Source organism: Rhipicephalus microplus, chromosome X (genome assembly GCF_043290135.1).
Source record: "Rhipicephalus microplus isolate Deutch F79 chromosome X, USDA_Rmic, whole genome shotgun sequence".
In the NCBI taxonomy this organism is placed as follows: Eukaryota; Metazoa; Arthropoda; class Arachnida; order Ixodida; family Ixodidae; genus Rhipicephalus; species Rhipicephalus microplus.
In genome coordinates this window covers 12,090,663-12,109,636 of record NC_134710.1, presented here as the reverse complement: position 1 = coordinate 12,109,636, position 18,974 = coordinate 12,090,663, and the positions used below count along the sequence as shown (strand labels likewise).

General features: G+C 46.2%; 1 protein-coding gene across 3 annotated transcripts in view; it reads right to left on the bottom strand.

The window, feature by feature from the left end:
• LOC119175661 (transcription elongation regulator 1) overlaps window positions 1-18,974 on the bottom strand; it is a 253,503-nt gene that overhangs the window by 47,539 nt on the left and 186,990 nt on the right. For all 3 annotated transcript variants that reach the window (XM_075881832.1, XM_075881834.1, XM_075881833.1), the window contains exons 12-13: window positions 6,393-6,601; window positions 3,673-3,823 (exon numbers count right to left, since the gene is read on the bottom strand). In XM_075881832.1, the coding sequence (XP_075737947.1) occupies window positions 3,673-3,823; window positions 6,393-6,601 (360 nt within the window). The remainder of the gene's footprint in view (window positions 1-3,672; window positions 3,824-6,392; window positions 6,602-18,974) is intronic.

Here is an 18,974-nt window from a genome sequence, read left to right as displayed (position 1 = left end):
CGTGCCTTTAGCAATTGGCCACATTATAAGTCTCGCGCAGCTTGTACATGCTAAGGGCCTTCAAATAAACTCAAGACCACCCCAATCACTTCTACTCTTTGAAACACAAGTTTCCAGACTTCTTTGCAAAAAGAAAAAATTATTTCACTTAGAACGGTTTTAAAGCTGTTTCATTTACTACGATCCTCGGAATACAACTAACGGATGCCGCATCACACTCAGGTTCCTTACAAGCAGGCTGAAGTGTATGCGTGTTTCGTGGCAGGGGAAATCTGTTGCCACATTTTAGTAATCTATGTGGAGCCTCTCCTGCCTTCTAAAGCTGTACCTGACTATAGCTGATATGCACACACACAGTAAACGCAAGCAGTCAAAAGGCACTAGATATCTATTGAGGTGGACCTGAAATAAATAAATGTTAGCAGCAGAAACAGAAAATGTACAGAATCTCTATTGTACACAAAGGCCATAAAATGAAAATGAAGACCTGTGGAAGTTAATTCAATCAGCGACAGATTAGCAACATTCAAGCGACAACACAACAAAGAAGGTCAATGGACAAACTGTAAGGCATGCATGTAAATAAAGTGCTTTTTAATCTATGCAATAAACTTGGCTGGAACGACCACTAGCAAGATTGATCGTAACGACACACATTCATCTAACATAAACAAACTTCAATCTATCTCAAATGGACAGGTGCCATCAGCTTTGTAAAAAATAGGTTCATTCAAAGAAAGTTACGTCCTACAAACAACTAACCACAAGTTCCGACTATTAACACTTTTCTGATGACACAAAAGACTGAAGCTGATTAGCGACATTTGACAGCCTGTCTTTTATATACCCTTCCGAAATATTGGTGCATGTTTGGCCCCAGAAATGTTGGGTATTGCAGTGAAAGCAATGGGACACCAGCAACTTGGCAGCGCAAACAAACGGGACAAAGTAAGAAGGTACACAATCAAGCGTACACTAAAGCTTGTATTTAACTGCAGCAGAAATACGTGCAAGAAAAGATGATGGGGAAAAAGGGTTACAGGGGGAAGGATCATCAGGTACAGTCAAGAAACGCAATCTCACCATTTAAAAGTGACACAGATGGTGTACTGACACAATTATTAGTGTTCTTTATAAAAAGGGCTTCAGCTATGTCCTTAGTTCTCTTGTCATGGTGGATGTACAAAACAAAGGTGCGTGGAAATTCTGGTGTGCAACCACACTTTTGTGCAATGTGCAGACCAGTGCGAACCAGGTGCAGACTTTAGCATGTGACATTGCTTTCACAAGCGCATTAACTGTCAAACAAACCTGGTTTACAGCATTCCATTTTTTTGCAGCAAGGTATATAGCGGGCAGCCTGGACGCTGCCTAAATGTGCGCTTGCAAGAGCACTGCCACATGCTAAAGTCTGCAGCTGGTTTGCACTGGTCTGCACATTGTGCAAAGTGTGTTTGCGCACCAGATTTTCCATGCACCTCTGTCTTGAATGCCCATCATGATGCGAGGAATAGGGAGATAGCTGAAGCCATTTTTATCAAGAAAAACAGTAATAAGTGTGTCAGTACACCATCTGTATCAGCATTAAATGGTGAGATTGCGTTTCTTGACTGCACCTGATGTTGATCCTTCCCCCTGTAACCCTCTTTTCCCCCATCCTTTTTTGCGTGTGGACCTTTCTAGCAAACTACCCGATCTGCCTTCTCACAAGTTCTGCTTTTTAAGGTCGTCTTCTTTCCGTATGCTCCCCTCTCTTCGCTCTATCGTAACTCTTTTGCCAGTTTCTCGCAAGTCTGCCTTTTATCACAACTGCACCACCTGTTTCTGCAGCTCTAAGACACGGTCTGTTTGTGCAAGGTTCATTCCGCCCTTCTACTGCATCTCCCACTAGCATTGACACAAATACAAAAAAAGTGAGTAAACTAAATAGGTCATTATTTTCACTGTATATGAAAATGAAAGTAAAGAACTAATGTTGATTTGCTGACAATTTATCTTCCAAATTCAATTACAAGTGCTCTAGAATAAAAGCTACAGAAGCAGTAATATCCCTACACTTTTTTTGAAGCCCTTCATGACCTCTCTGTTCAACGTCCACAAATACTCCTGTTTAACTGTCTTTGGACACACGATGCCATATAAATTAAAAAAAAAACAGCAAAACATCATTATTCCACTCAGTGATGCTAAGAGCAGGTGTGGCTCTGGTCATTCAAGTTATCTAAGGAAGTGGAACACACCACTTGAAATAATTTGACAACTAAATCATTCCAATAAGACATTAGATGAGAAGACACACACAAAAATAGAGAGAAATATACTTAGCAAGAAGCCACAGATAATTCACCAAAAAAGAAATTCTGTCAAATTCATGCAAATGGAATGAAAAGATGACACGACCGACAATGACGCAAAGAAGTGGTGCCCATGTAACTGTTTTAAGGTATAAAGTTTATCATAAATGTAACAATAGTGGAAGTTTTTTTCAGACTTCCTGATATTTAGATAGCAGTATTTTCTCATTAGATGCTAAGGCCAGTAACGCAAGCCAGACTAGAGAAAGACATTTAAATGCAGCTTTACATTTCTTGGAACAAAAATAAACTATCTGAGGCACTCAACAGATTAAAGTAACACCCCAAACAAGAATGGACGGCACATATTAAAGAAAACGCCTCAGCAAGAGATAAGTGACAGAAGAGATTACAGCACTTCAATTGTAAAGATGACATGATAGTCCTACAAATGCATGTGCCTCATGTAATAGAAAAAGTGTTCAGCATTAAAAAGACTCATAAAATGAAGTCACAAAAGCTTTGCTTATCCAGACATAAAACATTATGCCCCAGATATTTTTTTTTCTATTTCTTCTTTCGAGCCGTAGAAATGACCTTCCTGTATTTATGACATACACACATATATGCATGTAGCTTGTTTATCCTGATGCCTAAATAGATGAATAAGCCTGACTAAGAATCACAAAGTTAGCAACTAGGCATTACTGACATTAATGCTATCACCATAGACACCGTCTTACCATAATAAAAATATTGTGTGATCCGACATATGCTGCTAATTCTTTATGCAAAATTGACGTATAGCTAATTTATTAAATAATTGCTCAAATGACAATCCATTTGCATTTGCTAGCCTACACACTATCCTAAGCAATGTAAAGTGGAAATAAAAGGAGTGAAAGAAGAGAGCCTTAATTTTCATTTAGGAAATGATAGTAGTGAGAATATGTAAGGTAACTTCAGGTGCCTTGTTGGAGAAATAATTATGAATGTTAAAAAGTATATATGCAAGACAGCATACATACTGCGCTGCATAAAGCTGCAACTGGTGGTACATTTTATCAATTCCCTGCTTTATTGACAAAAATAATAAAAACATCAGAATACTAAGTAAGTTGAGAATAAGAATGAAAATCAGGCCTCTCAGTTTCACGAGTTGGACAGTTGTGCAATGTATTTATCCATTCTAATTGGCAATAGTGCGAAAACAAACTCAAATAAAACTCAGCCACGAAGTGATTAACACTGCAATTGTGCATCTGTGTAAAAAAAGATGTTGCAAGTAAGCAGTACAACAAGAGAGAATGCATGCCTGAGATATTGATAGACTACCCTCGAGAGCACTGCCTGAAGTAGTATAGGCTTGCATACCCACCTTTTCTCTCTGGCTCAATCTCTCTTCTCGTTCCAGCTTTCGAAGCTCCTGGACAAAGTCGTTGAACATGCTTTCTCGCTCCCGCATCTTCTCTATATTCTTGAACCTCTCATCCTTACCATATTTTTGTGCAAAGTCACTGAATGTCGACCTGTAAGTATAAACAAGGCACACAACGTAAGAAAGCTCAGCATAAATAGTTCTAAGAAATTCCAGTCAAAGGTACAGGCATACTTCACCACTACACACCTAAAAACTGTGGCATATGCAGTTAAACCTTGAAATAACAAAGGCTGTAGAATCGGCACCAAAAGTAGAGCCCACAAAAGATCCATTTTTACATGAAAAGTGCCACAAGAATGTACAAATAATACTGCAGCAAGAAAATATTTTCAATATTATACAAAAAATAAATTTGATTGAACCAGAGATCCAGGCAACATGGTTTAACGCCACAGTGGCAAAGTTCTTTTCATAGCATTTGTACATACTATCTAGCACAAGGCGAGAGAAATGAGCCAGCAAGGCTGCGAATTGTTTGCTGGCATAGCTGAGCTGTTGGTTCAAAGAACCAGGTCTCTCACTTTGTAGTGGACTATCTGATGCCAGTGGTTGCAGTGTGCCTTGTGGGGGAGCACACGTTTCATTGATGGAGGCACGACCTGTTTAGCAGGCGAGGACAGCCCGATCCCTCAGACTGAGACACTAGAGCTTTTCTGCCAACCCCTTCAAACACACAGCCAGCGCATGCCATTCCTCACATTCCTTATTCGTGGGAAAGAGTGCTCTTCCTCATTGAGGGAAACAACCTTCACAGGGGAGAGGTAAACCAGTATTGCGGACAAAACCAACAAGCAGACAGGGGTACGCTCGTAGTTGTACCAGCCAGCAGCCATGAATGCTTCACCTCCAAAACCCCTGCCAGCCGGCCATCACCTAAAGAACCAAGCCTTACCCTTTCCTCTAATCATAGAGAGGACTATCTCTCTACACAACATTTACACATTATTGGTAATGTAGCGACTAAGCGTTGTTTTGTTGATCTAGCCTGTTGCCTTACTCGTCCCAACCTGGTCTAGCTGTGATGACTCGAGTTACAGGGAGGGGTCGCTGATATGCACACAGTGTGACTGTGTAAGGCTGAAACCGAAGCTGGGCTTCTACACAAGCCATGCATAGAGCAGACCTTTTCAGCCTTCCGACCTGTATAGGCTCCTTCCATGTATAACTTCAGGAAATTGCTGGGTAGTCATCATCACAAACCATTTGACATGATGCAGTGAAACCTGTTTAATATGTACCTGTCGGTAGTGGCGGCCTAGCTATACACTAAACTTACTGTGTATTAACCACCAGCTACAACATGAAGATAAAACAAAGCAGTTGGTTCATGATGCAAATAACTCAAGAAACGTACAGCCTCAAGTCCTATTGCGTGTTTCTTTGTCATTTTTTTTCACCCTGCGTCCAGTTGCATCATAAAGATGCCGCGCTTTCCAATGCCCCGCTTGCCAATGCCACGCTCATTCTGAGCTGTCACTGCTTCCCTCGTCAGTGGCTTATCTGCCACTGTCTTGAAATAGTGCGCGATTCTCGCTGCCATCAAGCATATTGGATAGATATGCCGACACTTTTTAAAGGAGCGCACAAGTTCCCGGGTCGTCGTTCCCCGCTGCAGCTCCTCCAACAATGTTTAAAGTACCGCCCGGCTTGAACCTTGAATGATGACTACGTGGCTAAGACAAGGTTCCTTTTATAAGCGGCACTGTAATGACACTGGCTGTTTGGTGCGAATAAGCTATGCCCCACACAGATCACTCGAGGCGCAACTCGAAATGACGAACGCTCGCCCCAACGCTCGCCACAATGATCAAAATGGCAACCTCACGTGCATACCATGGATGGCTTGGCTACTAACGGACTTTGATGCCAAGAAATTAAAAAAAAAAACTTTAAGCCAAGACTAAATAAATATGGTATTTGAAGCCGTGAACACCATGCCAATGTTTGCCCGAGCACCCACTTTTTTTAGGTTGCCCAAGGAATGCTTGGCTGCAGTAAGAATCACAGAGCATTCTAGCACTTTGCTGTGATTGGCACAGCTGCACCACCCATGAGAGTCACTTCACTCAAATATGCAGCTCAAAGTATTTTCCCAGAGAAGCTTCTTGTCATGAATAATTAAGAAGAAAGCTTCTAGCCACTGGAAGGAACTTGTAGCACACATTACAGCACATAATCGCACAGTCAGTTGGAATTTTTAAAAAATTGCAACATATCCAAGAGTGAATGACGGTGACTGGGTGCAGCTTTGGAAGAACAGTGGTTAACCATGAAGCCTTCGTAAATATTGCCAACTTAATTGTCATGTAAAGACGTGACAAACACTTTGTGCGCTTTTCACCGCCACTCTGTGGGCTCTCAGCTTAGGATCGTCTTGCTGACACTCTCATGCGCCTTCGGCTTCGCGGGCTCTCACTGCAGCACGTGCTGCAGCCACTGCAGACAAAGACGGCGGAGGGTTTGTCGCTCATACGTGAAGCACACAGACTGCCAGAAAACAGGAGTGAGCGCCGCAGCACCTTCTAGCGGGCTAACCGAGTACTAGCGGTGTGAGCGCCACAGAGCCATCGCTATGGCAGTGGCTACTGCAACTACTACGACGCCGGATAAGCCTATGCCTTAAAGCTATGCTCCTAAAAATTGAGCATGTCACTTACTTGCTGTTGAGGCCAGCTGTTTCAAGCAGCTGCTGGAACTGGTCCTTGCGTTCACGCATCTTGTTTCGCTTCTCCCGTCGTTCCTCCTCGGCACGCTCCTTCACATATTTTTCAAATACCTGTTTGCGCTCCTTAGACGTCAACAGCAGGTACCGACTGTCGAATACAATCTTGTGCAGCTCCTTTTCCCAAGTTGAAAATGCCGACACCTGCACCAATAATTATAGGCACTTAGCAATTAAAAAGGTGAACTTCTTCAAGGGAAAACTTTACTGTAATACGCTAATTCTGCCCTCACATTGAGCTGGGTTTTAGCCAGTGAGCTTTGCTTCAATTTAATCAAGATGAACACAAGTTGCCCAGCTCAATCAGGGCTTCACGCGTTTCACTCTTTGACGCAGCTCAGGAAACAGGAATTATGCTATTTTCGAGCAGCTTTGAAGCACCAAAAGTTCTGTATATTGAAGAAGCAACCAGACATGAGAGCAAGTCTGGTTCGGTTGCTTCATCAGTATTCAATATTTAGTAAAAACCACTGCAATTTACAAACACACACACAGCACACGCTGAACATTATGACATCAAAGCTGAATGTGCACCAACTCCAAGTCAACAAAACATAAGCAACACTTTATTCTTTATTCGAAGTATACCTGCAGCACCCTAAGGCGTTATAGCAGGGGAGTTACAGATTCGGAAAAAAAAAAAAAAACAAATTTTCATTTACAGCAGACACTTGTACACTTGTGAGCCCATTCCACTCATGTATTGTTCTGACAAAAAAAGAATTTGCAAAAATTCCAGTCCTGGGACGGTATTCCCTTAGTTTAAAAGGATGATCAATTCGATTTGACAAATAATACGGCGTCTGTAAATACATATCCTTATTGATTCCAGTTTTATTATTAAATATTAGATATAAAAGTTTTAATTGCAATTTTCTTCTACGCGATGAAAGCAGCTCCCAATTCAATTCTTGTTTCATAGCTATTAGACCTCAGACTAATGAAACTAATGAAAAATGTCCACGACTGAGCCACCTAAAAGTTTGTGGTTTTCAACAAAAACTAGTTGTAAAGATTTATTTTGCCAATACAGACTAGAAAAGTGGGCTGTAAAATAATATTCAAGTGCAAAATAAGGCTTAGAAGTCATCAGTTCTAAGCCCCGGCGACCACCATTTTACCATGGCGCATGTGGCGTGATGTGCTAGATGGAGCACAGCCGTCGTCTTCTACCAAAGTTTCAGCCACTGAAAAATGTTCAATTTCAGTGCCAAGCTGAAGAAGGCTACATTATCTTAATTCCACATGCATCTCACCATAGAACAATATCGGTCGCTAAAAAGCAAACGCTCGCATGGCTAGGTGCTTGTTACATTACAGAAAGTTAATGAGTGGTCTCATTATGCCTCGAGATAGCGCGCGCCAGCAACTTCAAGCGACGTAGCAGCCTCAACTCCACCCCTCCCTTCAAAACAAAGCAACAAATGCGATGCCGTGATGTTAATTTTTTTAACAGTCAGCTATCGACCCTGGAAAGCGAGAGGCGGACGTGTAACAAGGCATAGACACTTCAAAGGCTTTCCGACACCAGAGCCGTCAGCGATGGCTTTATGCTTTTATAAATGAGATGACATTTAAAAAGAAAGCATGCGAGAATTTTCCATTCAAACCCTAGCAACCTCGAGTTCGAAAGGGTAGGGTCTTTTAGGGGCTTTTATCGCCGCAGTGATTATAAACACGGATGTGCTGGTGAAAGGACTTACAAAAAAGCTCTTCTGTAAGATGATTCATCGATAAAGTATATTAGAAAAAAAGTGTCAACGTGTTCGCACAATTTACATGTATTCTGCATACACAAAGCACGAAAAATTAGATAGAGATGTACAGACATATATGTGACAGATATTCTGGCGATACGCGCGCAGTTATTAGTGAAAATTGCTTTATTACACGTTGCGCAACTCTTCAAACACACTACCAGCAGCATTCCTGGAACGGACGACAAATCGCCTTCATGTTACCACTTGGACTAGACGTCACGAGCCCCTGCGGAGAGCGCGTTTTGCCATTAAGCGGACTTGTAAAACAGAGTTGTGTGGGCACCACAGCTAATTCAACGAAATAAAATAAGAACATAATTGTGACTTTGGTGACCCCAAGAACAAGGTGCTCATGTACTGACGCGCCGGCGTGGCTATTGCTGGTGATAGATGCTCCCAAATGTGACTATCGTAGCTTATCGCAATTTCCGTTGATATTATCAGGATGGCACAGTAAATCTGATTTGGCGTACTTTGGCACAGTAGGTGTAGGAGCGTGATCACTAGAAAGTGCATTGTGCTGCTGTTTTTTAGGAGCAAAGCTCCTCACAGGGTCGATGCTCGTTTAAATGAGAAAAATTCAACGGTTTTCAAGTACTTTCAGGTCAAAGCGAGTGAATTTGCCATTGTCTGTTAGAAACCTAAATAACGCATGTTCGGGGGAGGATAAAAACTTGAAATAACTATAATTTAAAAAAAAAAGAGGGTAACATCACTTGAGCAGATGTCCAACATGGCTCCAATTTTTATTCAGATAGGAAAAAATAAGGAACAGTCATTATGCAATGCCCTTTTGCTTTTTCTGAATTTTGATATCAACATCCACTATCTCCTGCTGCATGGTCTTCGCAGTCTTCCTAAGGCTGTTTGACTTGATGATGCACGTGAGATCCCCAATTGTCTCTGCCTTTTCAGCATATGAGTCTGCTGTAGCTGTTAATTCCTTAATGGCGGCTGCTAGTTTCTTTTTCTTTTTTGTAAGCATTTTGACCACCTCCTCAATTCAACATTTCTTTTTCTGTTTCTCATCCTCCTACTCCTGCTTTTTCTGAGTGTCCAGAAATGCACGGTGTTGGTTCCGTGCAGAAGCTACTGATGTTCTCAATTCTTTTGTGATAGGCCCATTACATATGCCACCTGCTACATTTATGGCGTCACAAATAATCAGCCGTGAAATCTGCAGTTTATTTAAAAAAGAAAAAAAGCAAATTCAAGGATTTTCAAAGATATGCGAAAATTCCAGCACTTTCAAGGCCTTGAAACAAACTTTTCAAATTCAAGGGTCTTCAAGGGTTTCAAGGATGCACATGAACCCTGTCCTTAGGCCCACACTCTGCATTCGGAGCTCCCTGCATTGGGCAAGCATGCCTAGCAAAACCACAGGTGCACGTTTCGGGAACAGAGAAAGCACAGGCACAGCGGCAGATGGCTTGCGCTGCGCGCGATGTACACTTACTCGTTCAGTCATTCCTGCCACTGAAACCAGCTGACACTCTAGCCTGCCCCTCCCTACCTACTGCCTTCATAAAGGCCAGCAGCGAGATCAGGCACATAGTCGTTTGTGTCCCATTTCTAACGAGCTTCGCTCAGCGGTTGTATTCAAACATGAAACAACTGCTAGTTTCTTCTTTTTTCCCTTTCAAATTTATGACAAGCAGTCAGTTGTTGCGTGGTGTGCGTGAGCATGTGTGATTGCTGGATTGGCTTGGCTAGCTTTCGTACTTGTTTCATATTGCTAGACTACCATGGTCATTTCCAATGTTCATTTCACTCATTTCAGTTACATTTAACTGATTTAAACAAAAGGAATATTCAGATAACTCGAAACTTTATAGCATTAAATATATTTTTCATATAACTGTGTTTTGTTTAATGGGAGTGCACTGTATGTCACTCAGTGGGTGCATGCGATAACTTCCCACGTGTTTGACCCCGCCAAATGCAGACGTGGCGGAAGAAGGCAACAAGAGGGGGGGGGGGGGGGTGAGTCGCTTGAGCAGCAGCTGTGAACTTGGATTCTAAGGGCACATTCGCTATCACTCAACGTTACTAGAATAAATTCAGTTTCAAAGCTCCGTATCACCGCCAGTGGAGGAAAATGAGCCGAACGGCAGTCGCGAGAACTAGTGGCGCTGCAGTTTGATCTTGCGCAACTCTTGGTGCATCGTCTATCATCTGGTACGGCGGCATACTGCGGCAGTTCGCTGCGCTGTTCCTTGCAATGGCTTTCCTATTGTGCCGTTATCGAACTTAACCACTCATTATGCGCTTCCAGTCGACATTCTTGCGTTGCATTTGTGGACTAGACAAGGTCTCCTGTATATATTGGCACAGACGTCTTGCTCATTGCAAGTTGACTAATAATCGACGTCCCGCCTATATTTGCGCTGTCTGCATTCGGTTTAACCTCCAAGTATGGGAAATTCTACGTGAATGAACATTTTCGTAAAAATTCTATGACGACTGCTAGCATTTTAACTACTGTCATCTTGCCTAGACGAAAAACAACCCAATACATCTGTAAAAGCCTCTAACAAGTTAACTTACTGAAATACAAAAATTCTCTATAAACATAGTACTCCTGTTTTCTACTAGTTACAAGAAATAAAATACTTTCTTTAAGAATTCACACTGTTCATTGGACAAGTCTTCGCGACGGCTACCAATCGAGGGCAGAGTGCAAAGTGTTGCAGCAACTTCCCCTCCTTTCTCGCATTTCCTTCCTTTCCAGAAAGCTCCTGATTGGTTTTCTTGTAAAAAAAAAAAAAAAACAAACAAACATTCACGAACAATGTAAAACATAACCCTCACATTCTCATGAAAAGGATTATAACTCAAAAGATGCAGTGGCAGCCACTCCAACTTTTCAAGCACAATACAGAAGAGGTCATCAACCAGGGGGTTTTAGTGAAAAGCCTCCCAACAGTTTTTTCAATTGCTTTTAAAGTAGAAAAAAGGCCGTGTAAGGCATGATCTAGACAGCCTTGTTGAAAACACCTCATTTGAATGAGTGCACTTTCGTTTGGTTTGGGCCCACCTGCTGCAGGGGTACTTGTGAAAAATACTAGAGGCCCTCTTTGCATGTTGTCACTTATTCAATTTTTTATAAAGGTACCCACAGATGTAGTACACTCATGGTGAGCTACTTCCAGGTGCGCTTCGCTGCACTGAGAAGTGACACCGACGTGTGCCACCGTTACCTGCTCTAAGATCCAGAAACGAGAACACTGCGATTGAGAGAAATATCTACTGCTGTATTATGAAGGAAATGTAACAAAACCTGGTCACTGGCAGAACACCATCACTTGCATACGTTTGTATTGCTTGATAAGAGAAACATATAATAAAGCAAAAATATCCTCTGCTTTTAAGGCAGCGGGATAGTTGGGAATTGCTCGAACGTAAGTATCGACAGCGTTACTCGTCGAGTGCCTTTCGTCTTGCTGTTTTATTTCTGGCGGCTCCTCCAAACTGGGCCCTGAGCATTCAAGGGGTGCCATGTATTTTGAGGAGGGGGTGGGGGGTGGGGGTGTTGGTTATGAACATTTCGGCTTCAATATATGGGGTGGAATCGCTCACAAGCGCGAATGGGACACCGAGTGCGAGCTCCCACTTTCCACGTGTGATCAAGACAGACTACTTCTCGAGCAAGACATGACGGTTGTGCGTTACGATGCCGTCATTCTCACACTGCGCATCATAGACTTTGCGTTTGCCAGTGAGCTTTCTATCTTTGCGACGCAAAGCTTGGTACCACCTTCTGAACTGTGCCGGATTTTTTTGGAGGTCTGTCACGGTCAACATCAATTGGTTTACACCCCAATTAAGACAAAATGTTGGCATGCAACTGATTCACTTTGCTACACCTGATTTAAAAGTTCTACTACAGTAACATGGTCTTAAACTGTTTCGATCTTCTGGGAACTCTCCCGGGTCATTTTTGTTGGAGGTTGGAACTGCCTTTAAGTCTGTGCTTTGATCATGCTCTCAAATTAAGTTGTAGAATAAATGACAGTCTCTTTCCCTATACTAATATTTATAATTTTTATGCATTGTATATTATTTGAACACGATAGCTTTATTGAGCTCGTATCGCAGAAATTCCGGTGTTGGCGTCGCCATCAGCGCCTCCGGTTGTGAGTGAGAAGAAATCATCTTGCCCGTGACAAAAAAAAAAAAAAAAAAGCCAATAAAAAAAACAATAAAAACAATAAGACAATAAAGCGAGCTCTTATGTTTACAATTATATTGCTCATTTAGTAGAAGGAATTTTTTCAATCCACGCAGTATTAACTGGTACAAGCATAGAATTGCGCCAGGCGTCTTAAACATGTGAAATGGGCAACGAGTGAGTGTTAGAAAATCCCAGCCCTTACAGGGCGCTCAAACTTATGTTCACGTGTTGCTTTACGCATGCGTAAAGGCCCCTTAGCCGATTCGCAAAAGGAACAATTATGGCGCTATGGGCACTTCACAACTATACATGCAGTAGACATTCTACGATAGTTTGAGGCGGCCAGTGTTGCACGCTGTGGGAATTGAGGCTCACCTGCTGCCTTTGCGCGGGCTTTGCCGCCTTTTCTGCCGTTCTTACGTACCGACATGTCTCCCCTTCTCCGCTGTCTGCCGCGCTGAGAGAGCGAGTGACGTTTAACCCCCTCACCTGGTAGCGGATGTTGACTGTGGCGCCGCGCGCAGAGTCTCCCGAGAGGTATTGCGCGCGAGCGTCGGCAGTACAGAGAGGCCTCTTCAGGGACGACATGGGGGTAAGCACGCTTTTCTTTCCCGTCCGTCAGCTCCCTGTGGGGCTCGTTCAGACTTCGCCAACAGCGCCCTGCGCCCGCGGCGAACGCTTACCTTTTTTCGCCACCCCCCCCCCCCCACACTCCCGAATGCTAGGCCAAAGAGTGGTGCGGGTTCCTAGTGCGTGGTGTTATGCCAGCGAGTCCTCGTCAAACGACCGTGCCTCTGAAAAAGGCAATCTGGGTCAAGGCCAGCCCGCAGTCTGCCTGGCGCGATCACCTCGACGGCGTGAACACGCGCGGCGCTCCTCTGGCCCACGTGCAGTGAGTCAGTTGCGCACGTGACAGCGAGCCGGCGTCCTCGTGTCAGGTGGTCTGACGCATGGCGCGGCGGCCCCATTGGTGGAATCTGCTCGGACGACCAGCGGCGCTTCTGATTGGACATTTTGGTTGGACCCGGTGTAAATAAAAGAAGCCCTGCGGCGCGTCGCGATCGGAGGTCCTACGAGAGAGGAGTCCCCGTGTCGGAGTGCCGACATGTGTGTGAGTCAGCGGTCTTAGGCGAAAGGCTGACCTATGTGTTAGAGAGGAGAGTTCGGCTCTTCGAGTCTCTGTCGGCCCCAGTGCCGAAATTGTAACGCCTCTGTAAATATGCTGTACATAAACCTTGTTTAACTCACCGTCGTCTCGTCCGCTCGTCTTATCAGCTCTGCAGTCGCGAGCTGATAAACATACGCTACCAAACGGCTGGTGACCTTCCCGGCGGAGTTGAAAGCAGTGGCGCCTCCGGAGCCGTGTTGGCGTCGCCGTCTTTCTCAACAGTGGTGGCTTCGGCGGGATCGGTCCGTCGTTCTCAACAGTGGAGGTCAGCGGCGGGATTTCGGAGGTGGCTTCGCAACAGTGGTTGGCAGCTGCGGGATCGGCCGGCGTCAGCGACATCGATGCGGTGAGTGCCTGATGTTTTCCCCTCAGTTCACCAGACTACTCTAGCTCAGGTTGTAGTAGTTTAGAGAAAGGGCTGTGTGAAGCATTGAAGTGAGCTTTGATCGTTTCAAGCCAAGTTGAAGTGCTTTGAAACCAAAGTTAATGCGGAGGGGGTAAACACGGGAGTGTGAAAAATTGCTTCGCGTCTTGCTAGTAGGCTTATAGTGGGTACGGCAAGTAGATTCTTAACAGGGGCAAACAGCAAGAGGCTAGTGTGAACGATGGAGAACCTTAAAGTGAAGGAACTCATCGAAATTTGTGAGGAACTCGGCATTACTTTGGGCCGTGCGAAACGAAAGCAAGTGATCCTTGAGATCATGAAGGATGAGGGAGTGTCGGCTGAGGAAGTCGATGAGGCCTGGGTGGATATCAAAGCACGCCGTGAGGAGGCTGAAAGGCGAGAAGTAGAAGCTCGCGAACGTGAGGAGGCTGAAAGGCGAGAAGCTCGCGAACGTGAAGAAGCTGAAAGGCGCGAACGTCGCGAGCGCGAGGAGGCCGAGAGACAGGAGCGCCTCGAGATGAAACGAATAGAATTGGCAATCCTACAGTGTTCGCAGGCGCCTAGCGTAGCTTCTCCAACAGTTCAGGTTAGCGGTTTTAGAATTCGGGACCAACTGCCACCGTTCGTAGTAGGCGAGGACATGGCTAAGTATCTCGTCAAGTTTGAACACGTCTGTGAGCGAAACGCTTTGGAGCGGTCTCTTTGGGCGCAGTACCTGTTAGCTCTTCTTCCCGACGAAGTGTCCGACGCATTAACTTGCTTGTCTAGGGAAGCGTTTGAGAGCTATGACGAGGTTAAGGAAGTGCTCTTGAGACGTTATAAGTTGTCACCCGAGGCTTTCAGGCAAAGGTTCCGGTATGCTGAAAAGGGGAATGAGTCACACGTTGACTTCGCGTTTCGTCTTAAAGCCGATTTAATTGAATGGCTCAAGGGCGAAGGTGTTTATGACGACCGCGATAAAGTGGTGGAATGCGTTGCATTGGAGCAATTCTACCGCTGCATCGAGGATAATGTCAGGCTTTGGCTGCAGGACAGACTTGGGGAAGTACAGTTAAATAAGGCAGCTGAGTTAGCTGAGGAGTATTATACTCGCCGAAAGTTGCATAGCAGGGCAGTGCGCGTTGAAAAGGATGAAAGGAAAGAGGGCTTTTCAAGGAAACCTGATCAACGGAAACCCGCTCCGCACCGTAATTTCAAGAAGGACCCGTCTCTTACGAAGGACAGTGTAGGGGAAGGGCAAACAGAAGCGGAGAAATCGAGTGAGGTTTCTACCACACAGGCATTAGAACCGGAGAACAAACGGAAGCCGCTAATCTGCTACAACTGTAAAAAGGAAGGGCACATCGCGAGAAACTGTCAGGAAAAGTTTGCCTTCGCAACGATCCGAGAATCAGAAAAAACATGCGGTTGTTGGAGCCGTATCTCCAAGAAATTAGGGTCAATGAGAAAACGTGCCGAGCACTTAGAGACTCAGCGGCAACCATGGACGTTGTCCATCCTTCATTGGTGTCTCCGGATGACTTCACAGGAGAATGCGTGTGGATCAGGCAAGTCGCCGAGGAGCAGAGTGTTCGCTTACCAATCGCCACCGTTGTCATTGAAGGCCCGTTCGGTAAGCTTTGCACCGAAGCGGCTGTGTCTGCCGCGCTGAATGGTCGTTTTTCTTATCTTTTCTCCAACAACTCGGAGCAGCTTCTCAAAGAGCAGGGCAAATCGTTCTTCCCCAACTTAGCGTGCATGGCCCTCACGCGATCGCAAGCGCGAAAGCTTTCGCGGAAGCTGGACCTGGTTCCATGCGGTGAACTCTCAAGTGACCTTGTCGGCGGGTCGACGGAACCCCAGAAAGGAAAGTTTCCGCATGAGTCATGTGAGCAGTCACGCGAGCGGCCCGTCGCCGACACGACCGGCGCGGTTTCCGGAGAAAGGGGAGACGACATGGCGCCATTGGATCAGAGAGAGAGGGCTGCAATGCTCTCGCCTGTAGCGGAAAGTTGGAGCGAGCTGCCGAGAGTTGATCGAGAAACGCTCATTCGAGAGCAGAGTGAGGATCTCTCGATTGATGCGCTAGCGGAAAGCCAAATTGAAGCGCTAGTGGAAAGCCAGAAAAACGCGGCAAAAGTGCTGTCGAAGGAGCACTACGGGGAATCGGTGAAGAAGCGTGCTTTTGAAGTAGGGAGTCAGGTAATGCTGCTGCAGCCGTTCAAAAGGAACAAGCTTGAGGTTGATTGGGAAGGGCCCGCCGAAGTATTATCGAAGCCTTGCGATACAAATTATGAGGTGCAAGTAGGAAGGCGGCAGAACAAAATTTACAACTTGAAAGCAGTCGTCAATCAGCTGTTGAATGCTTCAGAGGAAGAGGGAGCAGAAATTTGGAGTTCTACTGATATATTCGAAGGGGGATCGAAAGTAATCTGGGAGGAGTTGAACCTAAAGCCTAGGTTAAGTGAAGTCCAGGAGGAGGACCTGAAAAGGATTGTTTCCGAGTTTGGATATGTGTCCTCGGACCGTCCCGGAGACACGACGGTGATCGAACACGAAATAGAGCTAACTTGTGAGGAACCAATCCCTAGCAAGCCGGATCGTTGTTCTCCTGTGGAACGTCGCAAGTGTGAGCCGCTCTTGGTGCCGCATAGGTATCGTCGCCTAAAAGTGGCCAGTTACTGAAGTGGGGCATGTTGCTCCACAGCGCAACTTTGACGTTCGCTAAAGAAAAAAAAAAGGGAAAAGGTAAACGCTAATGCAGGTGCATTGAGCAGTGCGTTCCAGCTAGTAACTTCTCAACCCTTCGGTTTCTGGCTGGCGATTCGGGGCAAAATTTTGACCTCATCACGACCTGGGCTGAGCGCTCTCGTTCAGAGTGATCTCAAGGGGCCAACTTTATGTGGTATTCTAATTCGTTACGTTGTTGTACGTGGAAAAAAAAAATTGAGTTGTCATTTTAAGAGTCTTGTGTCCCACATGTGCCTCTTGATGTAGAGGGAACAAAATTCCGATAGACACGTAGATAGGTATATGTTGTACTATACTTTGTCTGGTGTTCTGTCGGGTGACCGAAGGCACTTGCGTGTGTCGTGTGTTGTCTGTTGTCGATCCGTTCTTGGCAAGTTGCAGAACCATCGACAAGTGCTGAAACCGAAGATGGTCAGAAGAGACGAGTGAAGCTGGTCAGCAAGTTGTGGCGACAAGCCAGTGGGGCTGGGATCCGTCGTCAAAATGGGATGTGTTCCCGGAACAGTCTGGAGCTGTAGTCTCCCCATGGCCCTGGAGGCGAACCTGGAGGGACCTGGCGAACGAGCGCACCTGACATCCGAGCCCCGTGGAAGCAGCTCGTCTTTCCGGTGCATTGTCTGGCGGCGGGGGTGCTGTTATGCCAGCGAGTCCTCGTCAAACGACCGTGCCTCTGAAAAAGGCAATCTGGGTCAAGGCCAGCCCGCAGTCTGCCTGGCGCGATCACCTCGACGGCGTGAACACGCGCGGCGCTCCTCTGGCCCACGTGCAGTGAGTCAGTTGCGCACGTGACAGCGAGCCGGCGTCCTCGTGTCAGGTGGTCTGACGCATGGCGCGGCGGCCCCATTGGCGGAATCTGCTCGGACGACCAGCGGCGCTTCTGATTGGACATTTTGGTTGGACCCGGTGTAAATAAAAGAAGCCCTGCGGCGCGTCGCGATCGGAGGTCCTACGAGAGAGGAGTCCCCGTGTCGGAGTGCCGACATGAGTGTGAGTCAGCGGTCTTAGGCGAAAGGCTGACCTATGTGTTAGAGAGGAGAGTTCGGCTCTTCGAGTCTCTGTCGGCCCCAGTGCCGAAATTGTAACGCCTCTGTAAATATGCTGTACATAAACCTTGTTTAACTCACCGTCGTCTCGTCCGCTCGTCTTATCAGCTCTGCGCAGAAGCAGTCGCGAGCTGATAAACATACGCTACCAAACGGCTGGTGACCTTCCCGGCGGAGTTGAAAGCAGTGGCGCCTCCGGAGCCGTGTTGGCGTCGCCGTCTTTCTCAACAGTGGTGGCTTCGGCGGGATCGGTCCGCCGTTCGCAACAGTGGCCAGGCAAAGCCGACCCGTATCGCTCCGAAGCCAACGGGAGCGCCTTTGCCCTCGCTCGAGCAACCGGGCCTTGGTCCCGGTGTCTCTGTGAATCACTTTTACCATGGAGACGTGCTCGTGGCACCCTGTGTACTTTGCGCCCGTGGCGTGGGTAAGCCCATTTGCTTTCCCGCCGCGCCTTTGCAACGGGCTGTACTGCGTTTTAGTGTTGCCACAGACAATAAAGTGTTGCGACTTTAAGCAGTATCGTGTTCTCGCCATGGCGACGGTTAACGCGTGCCCTGCGGCTCGCTAAGACCGGACCCACGCTAGTGGCCGTACTCCTTCATTCCCTCACAGCACGGTTGAGGCATACACCGAGACAGAAGCTCGGCTAGTAATTGAGAAGGTGGTTGGCGCAGGGCCCGGTTACGCTATTGCAGTCTACTCTTGAAGGTGAAGCTCAAGCGTCCCCCAAGTTTCGTAATTGTTGTGATAGTGTTGTGTAATTGTTGTCGCACAATATACATAATACCATGGTCCTTCAATATTTTTCTGGTCATGAAACTCCCGCGTCACTCAATGGGAGAGCTTCATATACCGCCCGCACTTTCCGCGCCGCGGCGCTGGCGTAGCTAGACGGGGGACGAGGAAGCCGGCCCGGCCGGCTGCTCTGTTGGCCGCCATTAGCGGACTGTTGGCGCGGAGTTGTGGTGGTCGTGCTGATCGCCCCCCTTTTTAGCTTTTCGCGGTCGCATCGTGTTGACAGCGATGCCCAACACCTGCTGCGTGCCGGGCTGTCATTCTGGATACAAGGGCACCGTCGAAAAAGTTTCCCTGTTCTGTTTACCAGCCAACGCAGAACAACGCGTCAGGTGGAAACGTGCGATCCCGCGACAGGAGACTGCCGGATTTTCGTTCGAATCAAAGTACGCTCGCGTGTGTGAAAAACATTTCGACGCCAGTGACATTGTACGTGCGGACGTGTGCACTGTGAACGGAGAC